This window comes from Hipposideros armiger, unplaced genomic scaffold (assembly GCF_001890085.2).
Source record: "Hipposideros armiger isolate ML-2016 unplaced genomic scaffold, ASM189008v1 scaffold_22, whole genome shotgun sequence".
NCBI lineage: Eukaryota > Metazoa > Chordata > Mammalia > Chiroptera > Hipposideridae > Hipposideros > Hipposideros armiger.
The window spans coordinates 1403774-1417465 of record NW_017731372.1 but is presented as its reverse complement, the minus strand read 5'-3'; the positions used below and the strand labels follow the sequence as shown (position 1 = coordinate 1417465).

The 13692-nt window shown below is 45.5% G+C and overlaps 1 protein-coding gene across 2 annotated transcripts in view; it reads right to left on the bottom strand.

Moving 5' to 3' along the window:
- Nucleotides 1-3048: 3048 nt before the first annotated feature.
- RGL1 (ral guanine nucleotide dissociation stimulator like 1) overlaps nucleotides 3049-13692 on the bottom strand; it is a 226258-nt gene continuing 215614 nt past the window's right edge. Inside the window, exons 17-19 of one of the 2 annotated variants that reach the window (XR_002123139.1) lie at nucleotides 12329-12585; nucleotides 8073-8187; nucleotides 3049-5454 (exon numbers count right to left, since the gene is read on the bottom strand). Coding sequence is in view for 1 of the 2 variants with exons in the window: in XM_019635546.1 (XP_019491091.1) it covers nucleotides 12575-12583 (9 nt within the window). In the remaining variant the exon portion in view is untranslated. Of the gene's footprint in view, nucleotides 5455-8072; nucleotides 8188-12328; nucleotides 12586-13692 lie in introns of those variants that run through there. The other variant, XM_019635546.1, reaches the window with a different exon arrangement.

Sequence of the window (13692 nt, the reverse complement as noted above, 5' to 3'; positions counted from 1 at the left end):
CCCTGATATATAAAGGAGCTTGCAGCTCCAACCCCTATGCTTACTTTCCACCTATGAAATCTCAGATATTGACTATTCAGCTGATCAGACTGATTCTCTGATGACGTTTTTGCTGGAGGCGTGGATGTCAGATATTGTATAAACGAGGCTCAGAACTAGATGTATGGGGAAAGCCAACAGTCTCGTTTTAGAATGCTTCTCCCATTTCGAAACTGTTGCCTTGATATATTTCTTTTAATGCCTGGAGCAATCCAGAAAGTTTAAATCATTCACTTTCTTTTTCCTTTAACTTGATTTACTGGCACCTCTTACGTAAGAAATTGGAACCGTAGCACCAAATGTTGCTTTGGGATTAAACAATGATGGGAATAAAGTGATTTCTTCGGAGGAACCTGTGATAAAGTACTTGGATCCTGACAGCTGCTTTACAGAGAGGCCGAGCCGGGAGGGCCTGGCTCTCTCCATGGCACCCATGCCCCAGTCACATCGCTCCTCCTTTAACTCCTCATTAAGTTGGTGCGTTTCACAGGAGGCCCTCCCCCTGCACCCACCCTACCCTCGTGGGCCACCAAGTTCAGGCATCAGAAATGGATTCAAATCCTAGCTAGGGAGCTAACTCACAATTTCATCCTGGTTTTTATGGCCCTGTTTCCTCATCTGTGAGATGGATTAATGCTCAGGATAATAGGTAGCCGTGCTCTCACCAGCAGCAGGATGTTCCCTGGAGACTAAAGAACCAACCAAAGGCCCATCTAACCAAAATGGCGTGGATTTACATGGTCGGAAGGCTGGGGCTGGAGCCGGGAGACCCCAGGCATTCTCTCCAGCTCCGTGAGGCTCTGGTGGAAAGCCTGATTCAGTGCCCTGCCCAGTGTGACACGCACAAAGTGGGGTTTGATAAGTCAGGTCTCTGCCCCTAAACTTGAGCAACAGACTTAACTGCCCTGGGCCTCAGTCCCCATCTCTGTAACAGGAGGGGGTGACTTCATGATTTGTAAGATGCCTTCCAATTTGTAAGGAAATGTTAACACATGGGACTCCTCAAATTGTTAAGTAAATCAATTGCTTCCACACAATCGTTTTGGGTAGAGACGTTGAGAAACCATGCCAAATAGTGGTTTTCAAATTCTAAGTCTAAAATAATTCAATTTGTCTGGCTTCTATTAGATCTCATGGGTTATATGTAAACACTCTAAGTTTCCTAGATTTATTTTGAACAAGTACTTCTGTAAAGTAACTCCTAATTTAATTCAAGTACGGACCACATCAGAAGCACGTAAATTAGTGGTGACTGCATGCTGAAAATGAAAAACAAATTCTCTAAGGCTAATGAGTGTAGACAAAATTGAATGCCTCGCTTGGGCCAGTGAAGCAACATCCTCCACACTAGACTGAAGAACAGAACAACAGCAACTTGTTTGTTCCCCTTCCCCTGATTCCCCAGCACTGTTCCCCTCCCCCAATTCCCCAATAAAATCTAAAAAAAAATAAATAAAATAAATTAATGCCTCTTTCTGGCATTTTCTCCTCCTTTGAGCACCTCTCTCTCTTCAACCCTTCCTTCACTCTCTGCAGCCCCCATCTCAAGTCCTTACGGCCATCTCTTCCAGACAGCTTTCTGGATGACGGTGGAAAAATAAACAAGCCCACACATCCCGGTCAGAAGACATAACAACTCCTTTGTGGCAGAGACGGTGATGCCCACCGTCCACTCCGGGCGCTTCCACACCTCCCCTGCACTGAGATCGGCATCAGGGATGGACCAAAGGACCGTGAACGGAAGGGACAGTGTCACTTTGGTCTAAGGCAGCTGGGAACAGTTGTGAGTTCTCTCTGCCATCGGCTGGGACTTGAAGGAAGAGCCTGAGAAGGCAGAGTTCCGGGATGGGAGCTGCCTGCAGCCTGGAGACACTGCTAGAGGAAAGTCACCAAGGAGAGCTGCCTGATTTGCGTTACACACGATGACATGATGAAAAAAGAAAACTGTCTTAAATGACTGAGATTGCATGGTTGATTACATAAGCCTAGCCTAACACATTCCTTTCAGCGGCATTTCATTTCAAGAGGGACTCTAGGGAAAACAGTAATGCAAAACACAGTGGAAATCACTTCTCATAGCTGATACAGGTTATAACCAGTGTCCCCGCAGCAGCAGCTGTAGAAAAAGAGGACTGGCGTCAGGAAACCTTCCCAGTACTACTGAAGTCAGGGCGTGGAGCAGAGCTGCAGGCCTCCTAGTGGTCCTAGGCTGCGTGGCACATTTGAAAAGGCTCCAAAGAAGGGAATTTTAAGATGTTGTTCCTGTAGGCAAAAAGTCACCAAGCCCAGTTTCCAGACAGAGGCAAAACAAGGGAACCCGTTTTCTAGAATGATCTTGAAAAAAATAGTCACCTAGTGCCAGAAATAGAAATCCCTTTTTCCCCCAGCCCCACCCCACATTATCGATTATTATAACACCGACTCAGCTGTCTCCAAAATCCCACGAGGACCCAGAAAACTTGATAATCTGGATCCATCTAGGGATCCACTGGAAAATAATTCTGGGAACTTTGGAGAAACAAGATGATGAAAAGACAATAATGTGCATCTGTTGAGTGAAGTGGGTCTCCGTCTCACTGCCTTTGGGGAAGACCTTCTTTCCTCCCTCCATGGAGGCCCTGCTGGCTTCCAAAGCACCATGAACAGTTTCAAGGATTATGCAGGTGGTAGCAAGTGCCAAGTGGGGGAAGGCTGTCAGAATGTAGGCAAAGTACTACCTTGAACCCTAACTCTAAGTTCAGCTTTATAAAAAGTGCCTCCCACGGCATGGTTCCCAAGAAGAGTAAGCTAGCAGCAAGGCATCTCCTCGGATTGCAGTTTCCTGAGGATGTTATTCTTTCCCCAAAACCCTTTTGCCAGATTTGTGACACTGGCCAATTAGGACCCCTTCCTAACTCGGCCACTGGTTTGCCCTCTGCTCCCTCCAACCGTACCAGAGTGGGCTTCCTAAAAGCTTACTGACACATCTGGAACCCAGAACCAACCTGATTAATACTCCAGATACAATCCCTCTGGGTCTGGCAGCACATGCCAACCAAGTCCCAAACCAGTTTATTAGCTTAACCAAAAGGTCAACAGATGATGGAGATGCAGAAAGACAAGCATGCGAGCAGCTAAAAGCACTGCCTGGCAGTCCACCAGGAAACACATTTAAGACATTTAAAGTGGCATTAAATAAATGAGGCTATGTTTTATCTACTTGGAATTTCCATTGTCTTTAAAAAAGGAAAATATATTTTTTTACATTGCAGTATATAAATCTAGACTCTACATGTACAGTATAAATACACAGGGCGAGCGCACGGGCACGTGTGTATCTTGGTAGCGACACTCTAAACCAGGCTCCTTTTTGACCTTCAAACCAAGAAATTCAGGCTGAGGGCGCACTGACTTCCATCTCCGTGATGTGCTAGCACCCCGGCCATGTCTCCTCCAAGCACAGAAGCACAAACGGGACGAGCCTCGCAAACAGAAGAAAGTGCTTTTCGACTAGCTGGAGCCCAGTCAGTCTTTACGATGCACGGACTGAGCTAGAAAGGCCTATGAGAAACGGGAGGCCTTCCTGGCTCAGTCTTTGGTCATGGACACAAATCTCTAAGCTGTCTCTGGTGTTTCTTACAGATGTCACATGACTATTTACACAACATAAATCGCACATAACCTTTGGGAGCTGTCTTACAGGATTATGAAAAAAAAAAGCTCCTTGTTACAATCTACACTTCAAATCTTGGCTTCATTCTCTTTATTTTTGGAAGAAAAACTGGTATTTTGAGAATTTTTTTCTTAAAAAGGATGACATTCTGAAAGTGCTTCTTACACATGTCAACATCCCCCATATGGCTTTTTAGTTCAAACCCCAGCACAGCTCAGATTTGGAAGGGAGAGGCTGATGGTGTTACTGAAGACAAAAATGCCACTTAACAGTGACACTGTGATAGCAAGTGTGGGGACCTGAAAAAAAAAAAACTGTTAGTGACTCCATCTGGAAGAATGTCCCTCTTCAGGAATGATTTAGGTCATACACGCAGCCCCACTCGGTCCCCCATGACGAGGCACAGTGATGCTATAAAAGTTACGAGTACAACCGGATGTTGCTGTCAGCAGGGAACACCTCCCGAGGGGCTAGGAACAGAAATCACTGCGTAGAAATCTTTCACAGGCTCAAAATGATCACATAAGGGGCGATCGCAGTAGAAATTTCTACACCTGAGGAACAAATTGCACATAACATAGAGGTACTCCAATCCAGATGGCACAAGGCTCCAGACAGCGTTTTACATGCAAAGGCAATCGAAGAAGGCCATGAAGTGGGGCCTCCTGAGACGGAGTCCCCGTGAGTCACCATCCTTTTGCGATTCCTTTTCTGGCTGAAAAGTTACCGAACAGCATGGCTATTGGTGCCATCCTGATTGTGATATGCTCTTTAGTGGGGGAAACATACACAGTGCCATTGCCAGAAATCAAAATGGGCTTGTGTCATGTCCAGAATGTCATGATCGCTGGACCAGTGGGTGGGCTGGGCCTCCAAGCCCCACCCCCCACCCCCGCCCTCCTGGGATAGCAGAAAGTGCTGGGTGAAGGCATAGGTCCAAAGCCACTGGCTCATCCAAACCCTTTCCAAAGTGGCCTTTCATTTAGCCCGTGGCAGTTCCAGCCTCTGCAGTCATTTTCTTCCGGTGGCGTTTCATTGAGAAAGTCATCCTCTCCCTGTATAAGAATAGTTTGGACTTCTCCTAATACTGGAACAAAGGACACGCCGGATTCCTAGGACTGAATCCATTTGCAACGGAAGGTGTGAGACTAGGTTCTCAGTTCCTTCTATTTCCCTGTAGAAAGTGACCTCAACTTCCCGGGCCATTGTGCAAATTTGTTTTTTCCATAGTCCAGAAAATCTTAGAAGTCCCTCATATACTTACACATATATATATATACACACACACATACATACCAAATATGTGTAATATATATATTTATAAATGTGGATAATTTCGCATTTCAGTCTCAAGTAGGTCAAAGGGAGTCAGTGAACCGTTCATCCTTGTCGTGCCAAATTCCTCTCCAATTTCCCCACAATGCACATCACAGGACCTCGCACCCCAGAGGTACGCAGTAAATACCTGTGGGCTTCACCGACGGTCATCTAATACTGGATGGTAGTTGCAATCAGCACGGCCTGTTCTCAGCCCCACTGCGCCTTTGGCAAGCAAGGGGCCATGGGTCCCTCCCTTCAGAGGGTGATTTTGCTGTGTCTGTTGCTCCAACAGCCCCGTTTAGCTGTCCTGGGCAAGGTCAGGCTGGTCCGGCTACGCAGTTTCACTTGTTCTTCCATGGCGTTCTTTTTGCGTAAAATGAAGTCAAAGTTCACTTGGCTGTTCATGGCATAAAAGACATTTGCCGAGTCTGGGATCACGAGTTCTAAAATGATAAGGAAAGAGAAGGTAGCCAGCATGTGTAAGTCACAGCAGCACTGACAGTGGCGGGGGAGATTTTGCCCAGACACAAGGCCAGGACTACGGCCCTTTGTCCCTGGAATGGGAGTTGAGTCGGACAATGACCACCGCCTCCGCCCCCCACCCACCCCAAACAATTGGTTCCAACAGCTTCTCAACTCCATTTTTTTTAAAACTAAGCGCAAATACAAGTTTAGAAAACTCAACAACCAACTAAATGTTCAAACGCAGGATGTTTTAGCTGGAAGACGTGCAGTGGGAAACAGAGAGCCACAGAGAATTTAAATTACATTCCTGAGATGACAGTAAACGGCAGAGCTGGGACTAGAACCCAGGTCTCCTTCCTCCCGTAGTCCATTTTCTACTCCAATGTGCAGTCTTTCTCAGGGACTAAGAGAGTCAAACGCTATGGGGAAGGGAGGAGAAAATCTACAGCGTTCTACAGCGTTTTTCAGAACTCTTTACTTGGACTATTAAAATATTTTTTGAAGTAATCCAAAATCAAACCAGTATTTTACTCCTTTTGAGGACTTGCTGCATCAAGAGCTTGAATTTAAATATTAAACAGCATCCATATAAGAGAGTGTATATCTGTTAACATTTAAACTGTTGTCGACTTCAATCACTCCCAAAGAACTAGCTGCAATTTCTGAACAAGGGCTATTCCAAAGTAGTATATGAAATTATCAAGTAAACTTATTTTAACCCACTTTTTATTTTTAAAAGAAGGCATATACTTATTAGCACTCAGGGATACTGGGTATTTAAAAAATAAACAGGGAATAAAAGAAAGGTAGCTCTGAGCAACAGCGGTTCGATGCCTGGCCTGAGCTGAGCAGCTGCCGAGCTGCCAAGAGGTGGCAGGATGGCTCAGCTAAAAAAAAAGGTAAAATGTGCAAGTCTAGCTTCGAGGTGGTAGAATGCGGAAGGCAGCCAGTCGAGGCATCTGCTTTTGGAACTGGGTTAAGTCAACCTTATATTAACTTCAAACACGGAGATTTCTACAGTAACACTGATGCCATCAGGTTCTAAGTGACGCTGGACGCTGGTACATTTTGCACAAATGTTCCACAAAGAATGACTCCCTTTAAGTGTCTCCAATCTGCTGCCCACCTATTCCTGGGTCAGTAATAATTTACTTCACAGCTATGCGTATGTCACCTAATCTATCCCCAAGCACTTCCGGGCACATTATTTCCTGTTATCTTCACAATCGGCCCGTGATGTATGAGGAACTGTAGGGTGCTGTCTCCATTTAGCCAACTAAGGACCAAGGCCTGGGGCGGTCAAGCAGCCCACCCAAGACCACACAGGGGTAAACCACGTTGGGCCCAGGCTGAACCTTGGGATTCCTGGGTCTTCAGACCCACTGGCTTCACCTTGTTGTTTTGTTGGCAACATGGTAACACTCAAGAGACCACTTTTTAGGCTTAGAATTTTAACTGTAACTTACATGAAAATATATAACTGAGAAAGGTTTGCTCCACAAACTAGGGCTCAGCTGAATGAATGGGGAAACTTCCAAGAGGTAGTTGAAAACTAATTTTCTCAGAGGCGATAGCTTTTCAGAAAAAGTACTACTCTAATTTTGGCCAGTCTCCTCTGGGCCCACCACACAGGCCTGGGTGATTTGTTGGTCAAATGGAGAATGAATAGCTGCTCCCTTCCCAACCTCCAGCTTGTATAATTCTTCTTTTCTTTGATATGGGGGCAGCTTGTTGGTGAACAGCCCTGCATTAAGAAGACACTTGCATTGGTCATCGTTAGGCTGGTCAGCAGACAGGGTTGGCCTCACTCCACAATATTTGCTGCACTTGGAGATGAGACTTACTCTGATTGAGTCATTTTCTATGATGTGACAGGGTATAGAGGAGTTCTCTACCAGCTTGTCTTCTTCTCTCAACAAATACAACCCCAATTCAAATTAGTAAATAGGTATATCCAGGGTAATTATTTGCCCAGGGTTTTCATAAAAAGGAATTTCTTTAAATAATGGGTTCCTAGGCATATTGAAACATTTCATAGATTACCAGTTCTCTGCCTCAATAAGTGTGAGGTCAAGACTCTTCAAAGTCTGGTGTTAGATGCTCAGGCCCTTGAGGATCAATTACGCGTAAAGATAAACTGAAAGACAAGCTTATAAGCTTCTCAGAAAGGATGAACTGAAACAATGAGAAATTATTACAGGAACTGCTACATTTCAGGCCCACACACAACTTAGACACACATTATTAGGTAAAGGAGCTGTGTGGCCACCTGCAAAGACGCCAGTAGGCTCTCCCCAACTACCCCGCCTCCTGATATAGGGAGAGACCTCACATAGGATGAGATGTTTACAAAGAATGGGCAGGAGGGGTGCTCAACAAAACTGCAGACATGACAAGGTTTGTTGTGGGGAGGAGGGGCGCAGCTTGAGACTCTTAATTCTGTAAAGGAGGTGACAGCATGGTTCCCCACACAGCGCCATCTTTGCACAATTAAAAACCCTGCTTGGTTTCATTTTAAAAATGGCCTTGTATCCATTTTCTAACTTCTAAAACTGGGCAACCTGCTGAGAAGGCGCGCGGAGGAACACGTGCCCACCTTTGTCCTCCGAGATGACCTGCACCAGCTCGTACTCCTCGGCTGGGTCCGAGTCCAGGTTGTGCTTCAGCATCGCCCTCTGGATCACGGCGGGGGTTTTGTCCTGACTCGTCAACTGCAAAAATAATGAACTGTTTTGGAAAGTAGTTCGCTTCATGTTTCCTGAAAGAGTTCTCCTGCCCGTCTTATTCTTGTACAAGGCTTTCTGGGAGCAATGGCCCAGTGGGTGAGAACACGACCAAGAGCCGGAACTCCGGGTCCTAGTCCTGGCTCCACCCTGAGGAACCAAAGGACGGTGGGTCATCTACCACCTGTCATCTGGTGTCACAGCGTCTTCCTCTATTAAAATGAGAGAAGGTGTGCCTTGCCTATCTCCCTCACACTTGTTGAGGTTCCATTGAAAGAAGATATGGGAGGTACTGCAAAAAATGTATAACATTTTCAGTCTTGGGCCAAAATTATCCATACCTGGCACTGGTTACAACCCGTAGGTTGGAAATGGTCACAGTTCTGCACATGGACCATTTCAAAAAACACAAGTGACCCTATGACCCAGTAATCCTACTCCTGGGTATTTACCCAGAGAAATGAAAACATGTCCACAACAGAGCTTGTCCACAAATGTTCATAGCAGATTTATTCATCATAGCTAAAAAATCAACCTGAATCTCCATCAACAGGAGAACAGGGGAATGGATAAAGAAATTGTAGTGTATTCACAATAGAACACTACTCAGCAGCTAAAAGGAACTAAGAACTGACTCATGCAAGGGGTGAATCTCAACAACCTACGTGTTGAGCCAAAGAAACCAGACACTAAAGATGACATCCCGTAGGAGTTTATTCTTTCAAAAGCAGGCTAAGCTAACCTGTGATGTCAGAAAACTCACCTTAACCTGAACCTGAACCAGGTTCAGGGGAGACTGATTGGAAGGGGGCACAAGGGAATTTTTGGAAGGATTAAAAATGTTCTTTATCTAGACTTGGGGTGGTGATTACATATATAAATACAGGTACAGATATAGATATATAGATATATAGATATATAGATATATGTGTATAGATAGCTATCAAAACCCAAAGAACTGAACACTTAAGATCTGTGTATGTAAACTGTTTGTAAGTTATGCTTCTTAGTGTTTAACAATCAGCTAAGTGGTTAAAAATAATAAATCTGACTTTTTTTTTTTAAGTACAAGTAAAGGTTCCCCTTCCCACCAATTCTGACTTTGTCCCCAGCCATCTTTTTCCCTTTCAGGAAAAGAGGGCTGACTTGTGTATCATCCCATAGGCTATTTCTTGACATTTAAAGAAAGCAAAAAAAAAAAAAAAAGAAAAAACACAGATTATTCTTCCTTCAAAATAAAAGCTGTTCTCACTAGGCGGTAAGAGGAGAAACAACCACAAAACAAAACCAAACAAGCCTAATTTCCTCCAGGGAGCTGTCATTGTAAGTCTGAGTATGGCGGGACCCAGATGTCTCCCTCCGGTCAGGGGCAGCAGCTGGTATTTGCGATTCAATAAACAACATGCATTACAATGGGGTCCTTGTAAGCGACAACGACCTTGCTCCTTTGTCTGTTCCCGAAACATCTGGCATATCCGTTTACAAAGGAGAAAGAGATGCACGCAATCTTTTCAAGAAGGAAAATATGTTGTTTGATAGTCTAAAGGACATACTTCCACAGCTGGATCAAAGTGGACCAGCCGAGGAGCATAAACTAAAGGAGAAAGGACACCGCTTGGCTTGAGGGACGGATGTTGTGCTAAGGTGGTTCATGTTGGGTTAAGCTGTCAACTTGAAACCTACTTAAGAAAAAAGCCAGGCTACCCTTATTTTCTTTACTTTAAACTTCCCCAGGTGTGTCCAAATGAGGACGTGATGGACAAGGGCTTTCCTTCAGCGCTTATTACTTGGCACCATAAAAGCTACTGAGGGGAACTGACGATCATGATCGCGATTAGTTTTAGCAGCTCAATCATGGAGCCACGTGCTGATATACTGACCCAGCACTGTCCTGTGTGTGAGTATGTGTGTGTGGGCGCATGAGCCTCAGTTGTAATTTTAAATACCTAGTAGCCACATTTAAAAAGTTCTTAAGAAAGTAAATTAAGTGTAAAGTATATTATTTAATCTAATACATTCAAAATATTATTTCGGCATATAATAATACAAAAATTATTAATGAGATCTCTTACATTCTTTTTTTGGTACTAAGCCTTCAAAATCTGGTGTATATTTCACACTCACAACACATCTCAGTTTGGACCAGTCCCATTTCAAATGCTCACGGGCCACCTGTGGCTGGTGGCTACTCCACTGAATGGCGCTTCATGCACCCTAAATGGGGGGTGCAAACAAGTCCCCATGCCCCTCCCCCAAGGTTAGTTTTCTAACACCACAGGCTAGTTTAGCCTGTTTTTGAAAGAATAGACTCCTACAGGATATAATTTTTTGAGTGTGGTTTCTTTGGCCCAACACGATGCTTTAGAGTTCCATCCCCACCATTGCATGAGCCAGTTCTTATTAAGTTCAAGGGCACTGTAGAGTTATATAGGCGGAACTTCTTTGGTGGGCATACGTAAGAGGAGCCATGTGACTAAATCACCTGGAAAATACGGTAATAGCATGGTGACCTGGCTTCCTGGTGCTTCTCCCACCCCTCTGACCTTGATTGGCCCATCCCTCACGGCCACTTGAGTTCTGTCTCAGCCGATGCTCACGCCTGCATGGCCGTATCTACCCAGGAGAGCTGGAGGACTCCCAGTATTCGACCCCAGCACCAGCCTTGCACTAACCCTTGTTTCTGACCATCTACTAGACAATACCATATCCCACTGGTACCTCCTTTTTAAGTGTCCCCCAAGCCTCCTCCTCTAGTAGCTCTTATCTAACTTGACAGGACCACCAACTGCCAAGCTACCTGGACAGACTTTAGGCCTCCCTCTTCCTCATCCCCTACAACAGTAACCAAAAAGTTTTTAACTAAATGAATGGATTCTATGATTCCACTTTATAAAAAAGTCTTTCAAAAATCCATACTGTCTGCAGCCACATGACCATCATTCAAGTCTTTATCACCTCCCACATGCTCTGTGATAGCAGCTTCCTAACTCGCTTCCCCACCTCCATTCGAGCCCCTGCATTCCCGCATCAAGTCTCCACAATGCCTTTCTAATGAACAAATCTGATCGCTGTTTAAAAGACCCCATTGCCTGTAGGACTAGCACAAACTCCTTCCTGGGGGCCGTAGGCCCTTTACAATCTGATCTGACTTCTGTCAGAGTGTTTAGTACATTTTGAATAACGCTTTATGCTCTCCCTTTTGATTATTAAGTTCTTCACAGAAAGAAATGCCTCATTCATCTCCCTATCCCCAAAGCCTGGTCCAATGACTAGTACACAACCAAGTTCAAGCAATATTTTCATGATTCAATGAATGCTTTAGGAAAGCTTTTCTTAGATCATTAGAAGATCGTGCCTCCATATCACTGTTATATTCAGAGCTGAGCTTGTCAGCACTCGGTGTGCCCTCAAAGATGGCAAGTGATGAAGATGAGGAGAGATGCAGAATTACCTGTGAGGTGTTACTGCAAAGGAGAGTCTGCTTCTTAATATATGATTATGTCCTATAAACTAGAGTTTATTCTAACAATAGACACACGGGACCTTCACAAAAAGGTGATTACCAAGACAGGCTCTGCATTCCAGAAAGACTGCCACTATTCAAAACAGTTTTGGGGACTGTGCTCAAAAACACACAGTTTCTACAAGAGGCTCAAAAAGCTCAGTCTCGTTACTTGTAGACATAATTCCCCATGGAGTCAAACCGTATTCCCAGGTTGACCATCCATGTTACTGAGTTTCATGATTCCAAATGATTGAAAGAAAAACTGGCCACCATGGCGGCCACTGCTAAGGCCGTATGGCAATTTAATGACAAATCCAGACGTGTAATTCTACAGGAAGGCTTCCAAGGTGTGCGGCAGTGGCGTCTTCCCTGGAATACATTCAGATAGTCACCCAAGGTGATAGTTTTGAAAAGGGTCAGTGACACTGAGCTGGACGAGTACATTTTAGCAAATTCTAAGAAGTAAAAATTACATCCTCTACGCCCTGCGGGTATGTAGATTTTTCGATATATGGGCACAGGATCAGCCCACAGCCCGGGGGAGGCGGGGGCTTCGTCATTCGCGCGCACACGCATGTGTACGCGGACGCTGCGCGCACCCGGGGGGCCGCCCGAGCGCCTTACCATGATGCTCTTGTACATGTTGCCGTTGTTGTCCTCCACGCTGATGCGGATGATGCAGGTGTCCTCGTTCTGTTGGTTGTAAACGGGAGGCAGCACTGTCGAGGTAATGGACGTCACCGAGGCGGAGCGCTTGTGGATTTTAGGGTTGTTGTTGCAGGATGGAGGGGAGGAGAGAGGGTTGATTAAGGACGACATCCCTGAGGAATTTGTGTCCATGGAGTGGATAGAGGAGCACGAGGAGGAGGACTAGGAGAGCTGGAAGAGGAAGCACACGGCAGAAGGAAACGCGGCTGTTAGAAGCGTGGCCGACACGGTCCTTCCCAACTTTCCGAGCAGAGTCGCTGACACTGAGAAACCTCGGTCCTGCCCTCCACAGCAGCCCACAGCACACACGTGCGTTATCTCTGGTGGAAGTACCCCCATGGCAGAGGGCTGTCAGTGACTCGGTTCACGCTACATCCCTGTGAGGCAAGGTGGTTGTCATTTCTAGTTTTTAGCGGCTCTTAAGGAATTGAGCCAGCAGATGGCAGCAGACACCGGAAACCGGAGGCAATAAGGGCTCCGGATGGGAGTTGGAAGCTTACAGGGCAGGCGGGTACCTGACCACCAGTTGATCCAAGCCTGCTGCCCTGAAGGAGAATGACGCTGGAATGCCCTCAGCGGTCATTTCTATCCTGATTCCACTTTGCAATCAGATTTTGTAGCAGGAGAGAAATGTCAATATTTTCAGAAGTTTCTAAGATAAGGACCACAGATGGTACAGCTCCGCATGGTACATTAAATGTCCTGAAAAGGCCCCTGGACAGCACCTGGCCCCACTGCCTTTCTACTAAGGAGGAACCTGAGGCCAGGGAGGAAACTGGACAGCACCGCACCCCAAGGCCGTGCTCCGAAGTTTCCTGACTCCCATGGTCAGGTTCACAGAACAAGGGCGTAGCCAAGGCCCAGCCTGCAGCTGATAATAACTGTGGTGACCAAACACAGCGTTTAATCCCTCGGCGATGTTATCACTGGGAGGTTTGTGAGAGCTTTCATATACCCTGTCACCAAAATGCGGAGCATTGTAACGATGAGAGACATAAGATTCAAAGAAACAAAGGGACTTGCACAGACTGCGGGTGGCTCCAGCACTTTATCTGCTTCTAGAACCAACTGTACACGTTTTCATGTTGTAGGTCGAGGATAATTAAAGAATGCGGTGCTAGAGTTAATGTGCTTTTCTGCTTAATTACGTAGCTATCATATGTTCAATAGCAGTTACGACAGACATAGGACTCCCCAAACTCACTAGGCGGTGCTCCCAGAAGCTGCTAAACGGAAGCATTTTAACCATCAATGTGTATTGTAGAAAATTACAAATGACT